This window comes from Photinus pyralis, unplaced genomic scaffold (assembly GCF_008802855.1).
Source record: "Photinus pyralis isolate 1611_PpyrPB1 unplaced genomic scaffold, Ppyr1.3 Ppyr1.4_LG4, whole genome shotgun sequence".
NCBI classification, from domain to species: domain Eukaryota; kingdom Metazoa; phylum Arthropoda; class Insecta; order Coleoptera; family Lampyridae; genus Photinus; species Photinus pyralis.
The window spans coordinates 33,046,392-33,053,664 of NW_022170511.1; the positions used below are offsets into that span (position 1 = coordinate 33,046,392).

At 35.2% G+C, this 7,273-nt stretch overlaps 1 protein-coding gene across 1 annotated transcript; it reads right to left on the reverse strand.

Moving 5' to 3' along the window:
* Positions 1–1,112: 1,112 nt before the first annotated feature.
* LOC116168621 lies at positions 1,113–3,528 on the reverse strand. Its single transcript, XM_031484549.1, has 3 exons — positions 2,224–3,528; positions 1,722–1,897; positions 1,113–1,671 (listed from the first exon to the last, which is right to left on the reverse strand). Exons 1-3 carry the CDS (start codon positions 3,249–3,251, stop codon positions 1,421–1,423), a joined length of 1,455 nt encoding a protein of 484 aa, XP_031340409.1. The 5' UTR covers positions 3,252–3,528; the 3' UTR covers positions 1,113–1,420.
* Between the last annotated feature and the right edge of the window lie 3,745 nt (positions 3,529–7,273).

Consider the following 7,273-nt stretch of genomic DNA (forward strand, 5'->3'; position numbering starts at 1 on the left):
CGCGTGCAGTTAAATAAGTATTCGCATTAAACAAATTAACATTTCGCTTACCTTTTTGGCCTTGGGGCCGGTTTTTACAGTATTCGTATGTACATCACAAAGTCCCTGTCGTAGGTGAACTGATAAGGAGCAACATATCAACAACATATACCACAACATATTTTTAAAAATGCGGAAAGTGGGATGGGTAGGCACGTATATTCGTCATGCTATCGCAGATTTTCAAATTACGCGCCGTGTGGCGCCACCTTTATTAATTGACGAATCTTCTAGAACGCTGCAATCGGGCCAAAGCACAAGGTGGAATTAGCATCTTTGGCTAAAGGCAATAGTGTACAAATAAACAACAAAAACACAAAAAAGCGATTCGCCCAAAGTGAGTGCTAAGCTTAGAGAAATTACACAACATCCAGAATTACAACGAACAATACATACCCACTTAACGATAAATAAATATTTATTCAATGAAAAACCATAAAGAAATTGAAAACTACGTAAGTTGCAGCAGTGTGCATAAATTTCGTGTACAAATTACATTGTCAAATTGATATTAAGCGTATAAAAACGTTTAATCAATACAAGTGTGAATATCTGCGTCACTCACGTACAATTAACAGGAGCGGATTAAGGTATTATTCTCGTTTAAGGATAGTCACTTATATTACAAAGGTGCTAGTATAGTTGCCTACAAAGTGTACTGTAACACCGTTTCATCTTATCAGGCCATAATATACACCTTCACTGTCATTTTTTAATAGTGTTTTAGTCTCTTGTTGTGGTCTCAAGTAGTATTGGTCTGTTCATTTGTTTTTCCTCTCCACTTTCTTTATTTTTTCTCTTATATTCCCTAGACTTCCATGCAAGCCTGGTCCCTTGTATCGATTTTTCTCTTCTTTTTTGATTAATTTTATGCTTAGAATTTTTATAGCCCACCTCAGTTGATATTCATTGTTGGTAATTGAGGTAAGAATGCCTCAGTGCTATCAGTTATAAAGTAGGTACTTCAATTTGAATTGGCACAAGTAAACATTGGGAATGGTGATATCTCGGGTGATATGTGAAATTAAATCTTACTACACCAGCATCATTGTAAAGTATTATGTTTTTATTCTTAAACAACTGCTTATAACTTCTAAACAAACTAACAATTCACATGGTAGAAAAGGTAACAAATTCTATAAATTTATAGTTCGAACTCAATTCTTAAGTTGCTATCACTTTTTCTATCACATACAAGTTTAAGTAGGTACAGTATGAATTACGATACATAATAATAAATCACACACATTTTTAACAAATACTATGTTAATTCTACAAATTCTATTTCAGAAACAAAACAAATTCTTTTTTGGTTTTAAATGTTTCATTTGGCTTACAATGAAATAAAAATAATCTTTATTATCAAAATGTATTATTTCAATCAACCTCCCAATTTTCTTTTTCCACTTTTAATACACCTCACATACTCCTCATACGTTTTCAACCCATCAGCTGTAACAATTCGAAGATTGGCCGCACAAATCTTGGGATTTATGTGACAATTGTGAATTTCTGTGATTTGTGTTGAAGCGGCTGCTGCTGAATCTCCAGTTGAGCCCAATTTACCTAGCCAAAATTCATTTCCTGGCGATGCATTGCCGTCCCATGCATATGAGACTATTAACAACTTTCCTGTAACAGAAGTGGTAAAATTAGTCATTTGCAAATTGTAGTTGTCATACCTGCATTGCTACCAGAAAGCTTGACATGTGGGTCTCTTTTGCCAATGTGAATCTTAATTCCATTAGGATGATCTTTAATTTTCATGACTTCTCCAGATTTACACCCGTTACACTGTTTGGCGTTGATATATGAGAAGTAAACATCAGAAATGCAGGTTGTAAGTTTTCCTAATGATCTGAAATAAGAAACTGTAGGTATTTAGGCATTTGTTGGATGACTACATTCTTCAAACATTAAGGTATAGATTCCCAAGGGTACTTATTTAAACAAAGAGAAAATAGTTACAGATGACAAGAAAACAAAAAAAATAGACAAACTTAAAAAAGAACAAATATCAAGTAAAATGGTTAAGTACCAGAAGTGTGGATAGACAGAGAGCAATATGGATAAAGAAATGAATGAAAGAGTTAATGAGAAATTACAAAATGTTACCAGGAACAGGGGATCTTGGACAGAAGCAAGCGAGGAAGCAATACTTATGTACATTCACCCATCACTTACTCTAGCCTTTTGCCAAAGACGTCTACAAAAAGCTCCTCTTGATGAGGGGAGCATTTCCATACACCCAAACCAATACCAACAACATGGACAAACGCTGTTGTATTTCTACAGTGAGCTCTTTCATTAGCTTCAATTAACAAAGTGTCAATCGACAACGCAATCCTTTTGGCAAAGACAACATTGTCAAAAAATTCTTCATTGCCCAAAGCAGTAAACCGTCTTGGTTGCGTCTTTACTTGATCCAACACTTGTCCATAAGTAAAACAAGGTTCTTCATAAAAATTAGCAAAAACACTGTGTAAGCTTTCTTCTTCCCCATAGCCATTTTCTTCAATATTCTGAGCCTTAGTTACAACCATCTCCTCATACTCCATCACCTTTGCTTTCTTAAGTCGAGCTCCAATTAATCCAATTACCACACCCTCATCTTGAATATTCGTCCGGGTTGTAGCTACCTTGCCCATATTCTTTCTCGTCCCATCGTTAATAAAATATGTATACGAAGTAACCGAAAGGAAGGCAGATAACTTAATCTCGTCGTAACTCAAACAGTTTTCAAGGGACAGTCGTGATCTGGGATCTTTTCCAATCAACTCCCACTTACCTGCACCCTTTGTTTGATTTATCAGCAGGTAACTATCGAATCTTCCCATGAACACTACGGCACGTTTTGTTAAGAGACGATCAATAAGGGTTGAAATGGTCATATTTTTGTACACTCGCTGTTCGTCCACGGTTCCATTTTTCCTTTTATGCAATAAGAATTTTGCGCATAAGTGTAGGGCATTTTCGTGTATTAAGGGATAAGCCGAATTGATGTTCCTTTCGAGAGTGTCTGTTTCCACAGTGGTCTGTAAGGTTTTGCATCTCACAGTATCAATTGGGAATTTCACAGGAAATCGATCACTTTTGTTTAAGATTACTTCAACATTCACATCTGAAGGAATGGTTTTTGGTAAATCTAAAATTTCTAGCGTTTTGCTGTCCCACTTAGGGGACTTATTTGGCCAATTAGGTAGAGGATACATTATGCCCAACAGCAAGTTTATTATTGCACAACACAACTGAATACTGATAACTAATTGATCACATCTCCCTAATCCACAGGTGTTTAGTTTATTTACCTAACCTCTTTCGTACGCCAAGCCAAAACAACAATAGAATAATACACTTCAACCACAGAATAAAAAACATGTAATAGTAGGTGGGCTGCTCAAAAAGTTTCGGGAAATTCTACAAAAACAATTGAGTAAAGACAGCTGTTTCAGGAGACACACGGTGGCGTATTTAAATTTTTTGCGCCCCTAGGCACACCGAAAGATATGCGCCCCTTCAAATATAATCTTTAAGTTGCAATAAATTTTAAGATGCTAATAAAAAATCACATTATAACTTGAAATTTTTAAAATTAATATGAATAGAAATACAGTATACTAAGATTACGTTTTCACACACGTCAAAACTTGCATTGTCCATTATCGTTCTTACAGTTAAGTTTGTTTAAACTATCTCTGCCAATTCCAATTTATTTCATAATTTTAATTAATAAGTTTTGTCATTTGTAACTTGTTAGGGGACTAAAACTTAAAATATTACCTAAAATAAATATAGTGCTAAGAAATGCCGCCATCTAAAGCTGCCGCCCCTAGGCACGTGCCTAGTAGTAGTATGCCTATATGTAAATCCGCCACTGGAGTCACAAATGTCACTACGCATTGTATTTTTGATGCTTGTGAATAAAACGATGCTATACGGTGATAAATCAGGGGTATATGGGCAATGGCTCACATGGGATTGCCCGGATTGCCGGACTGGTAAAAATTATTGAGGAGGCTCCCAACATCTCAAGAGCATTATACATTCTCACACATCAGAAAATACATTATGCTGTATTAACAGTTCGAATGGTATTATCGTATTACCATTACACTAATGGTTCCTTTTCAAATATAGCTTTCAGCATTCAATATTAAGAAGTGCAAGTCTTTAGGTTCCTGAAAACCTTCTTTATGACATGACAAGTGTAGGAATCAGCAGCTGTATAGAGAAGGTGAGTCCAGGAAAAAACCCGTGAAAAAAACCCGGGAATAAAAACCCCCGGAATAAAAACCCACGGAAAGAAAACCCCCCGGAAAAAAACCCCTGGAATGAAAACCCTCTTTTTTAAATCTCCACAATAGGTAGGTATACATCTTAGGGCGATTGTACAAGGCAAGTATACATATACAAGGCAACCTATAGTATACGTTATTCCAAGTAGGTACAAAATCTGAAAATTGGATTGAATTTTTAGATTTTATACTTGAAATAGCTTATACTTGCATTATGTGGAACCGGCCCTTCGTAAAATTTCTAAAAGTGCGAACTGCAACTGTGTACTCCTGTGCTGAATTAGCTTGCAAAAAGCGTTGTTCATTGACTTATACCCGGATTCACAAAGAGTGTTAGTTAGTTAATGATTATATGGTATATGATTGGTCGATTTTTGATGTTTAGGTACCAAATGACAAGGGCTCAAACCAACGTTATTCATCTGATTAAATATTTACAAATGATTGTAATCTTAATCACGTTTGCGAAAACATGCTTTAAATTCATTTAAAATGACACCAACATTTAGGTCAATTAATCCCAAAAAGGAAGAAAGCAAAATATGTACTGCTGCAAAGTAGACTAAACAAGTTGTAAATCAGCATATGCATGATTAAAGCGCATTTTTGGTAATACAGGTCAGTATTTTATTAGCGAAGTTTAAAATTATCGATCTCACGAGTAATTTTGGCTGCGTTAAATAATTAATTTTAGTTAATTTCAATTGACGGTACGTCTTCATTTTGTAAAACAAATCACAAAGTAAATAATAAGTTTTTATACTGGTAGCGCTATCTAACGGTAAAATTATAGCACCTCCGAAACCCACATCGAAATTATTTTCTTCAATTATGGATCTCACAAGTAATCTAACTCAAAATAGACTAGTGCCTGCACATCTACACTATAGCAGAAAGCTTTTAGTGAAAATTTGAATTCTCTAGCTATTGTAGTTGTGGAGATCTAAACTTCTTAGAAGCTATAAGTCATAATATTAGGTTTAATTAGGGTTAATGGTAGTTTAGGATAATATGCAATTACGTATTTTGTAAAAATTGTGAAAATTTGTTAATAAAATATCTCAACCGAGTTCTGTTTGATATTCCTGTTTCAGTAAACAATATGCAACTTTAGCTCTTGCGCAATATTTCCTTTTTTCCCTGTGGTTTTTCTTCCGGTTTTTTACCAGGGGGTCTTTTTTCCGGGGTTTTTTTTCCGGGGTTTTTTTCCCGGGGGGTTTTCTTTCCATGGGTTTTTATTCCGGGGGTGTTTATTCCGCGGCTTTTTTCCAGGGGCCTTTTTTCCGGTACCGAGAGAAGGTACGCCCTCCAAACGTAGGGGTCTTTGCTACATTTGAAGTGCCAAACAGTATTTGTAAACTGTCATAAGTAGTTCTTAAATGTCTTTCATGAAACAGATTTCGAACATCTACATATATCCATTCGCGAATTATAGTTTTATAGTGGCAACAAGGACATACGTTTATTATTTACTAGGAACATTGTATTTTTATTAGAGATGTTGGTTGCCTAATTTTACAAGTTGCTGAATATTCAATTTTCCAATTTACAAAATACAACATTTCAGGAAACTGTAATAGTATACACTGATTAACCTAGATGTCACCGCAGTCACTTTTATTATGCGCCGTTTAAATGAGTTCAATGGCAAGGCAGACCTAGGATGAATCGCAATCGAAAACGATAATATTTTTCCTTGACCGTTGAATTACATCCACTACCATACTTTTTAAAACAATTTTAAGTGACTCATTGCATAAGCACGAATACCGTTTTTCATTGACGTTAGCGAATGGCACAGCTCGCCGTGTATTTGCACAAACAATTGAGGCATTTAGGTAATTATCAAACTCGATTGATGTCATAAAAATGAATTAAAAAATACGCAATTTTATGCAATATTACGTTCCAATTTTTTTTTATTACACTTTGATACCGTTTTGCCACGAGCATTTCTATCACGCTTCGCGACAGTTGATAAGGATTATCACTGTTCAGTTTTTACAAACAATACCTACATACCTATTTCTAATTTACGTGTAACATTGCTAATCAGCGATAGGTGCAGTCATTCCATACAACACATGCACAGAACAACAAGAATATTCCATACTAGCGGGTTAGAATACCCCGTGGCGGATTTAAATTTTTTGCGCCCCTAGGTACACCGAAAGATATCCGCCCCAAAATAATCTTTACATTGCAATCAATTTTTAAATAATTTTTAAAATTATAATAAGAAATTTTGAAAACTAGTATGAAAAAATACTAGATACCAATTCCAATGTATTTCATAATTTTAATTAAACGTTTTTGTCATTTGTAACTTGTTAGAGGACTTATATTTTAAAACTTAAAATGTTACCTAAAATAAATATAGTGCAAAAAATGCCGCCCCTAGGCACGTGCCTAGTGTGCCTATATGTAAATCCGCTACTGCAGTGAATACCCCTACCTAGTAAGTAATTTAGTCGAGTCAATCCATTTGATTCTATTTTTTCGAGCGAGTAGCATCCCCCACCAGGCTTCACTGGCTACTAAATTATCCCCTTGACCGAACCGGTTCATTTAGTGAAGCTCATTAATCGTTGCTAAAATGCCGTTTCCTTGGATCCGACTTTAAAATTTGTTACGAAATATTTAGAACAAGAGTGCCAATGCTATATTTCCTTGATCAGAGAATTCGTAGCTCCTAGTTCATCTCTTCTGTTAATCCATTTTCGCATCCATAGCTTCATTACTTCCATCTCACTAATTTTTCTTTCACCACTTCCAAAATAACCCTTGGAATCACCTTTATCAACTTATGTACTTTATTGCGCTGTGTCCTGTTCATCTTGGTATACACCACTCATTCATTGCACTAGTCTAATGTGAACACTTTTGGACAAGTAGTACTACCCAATTTTGTTACTAAATTACTCGCCACTCGACTAAAT

Coding starts and splice junctions, on each gene's coding strand:
- LOC116168621 (XM_031484549.1), bottom strand. CDS start 3,251: ATGTATCCTCTACCTAATTGGCCAAATAAGTCCCCTAAGTGGGACAGC. Junction 1,898..2,223: donor GTCTTTGGCAAAAGGCTAGA/GTAAGTGATGGG, acceptor TTCTTATTTCAG/ATCATTAGGAAAACTTACAA. Junction 1,672..1,721: donor GCTTTCTGGTAGCAATGCAG/GTATGACAACTA, acceptor CTTCTGTTACAG/GAAAGTTGTTAATAGTCTCA.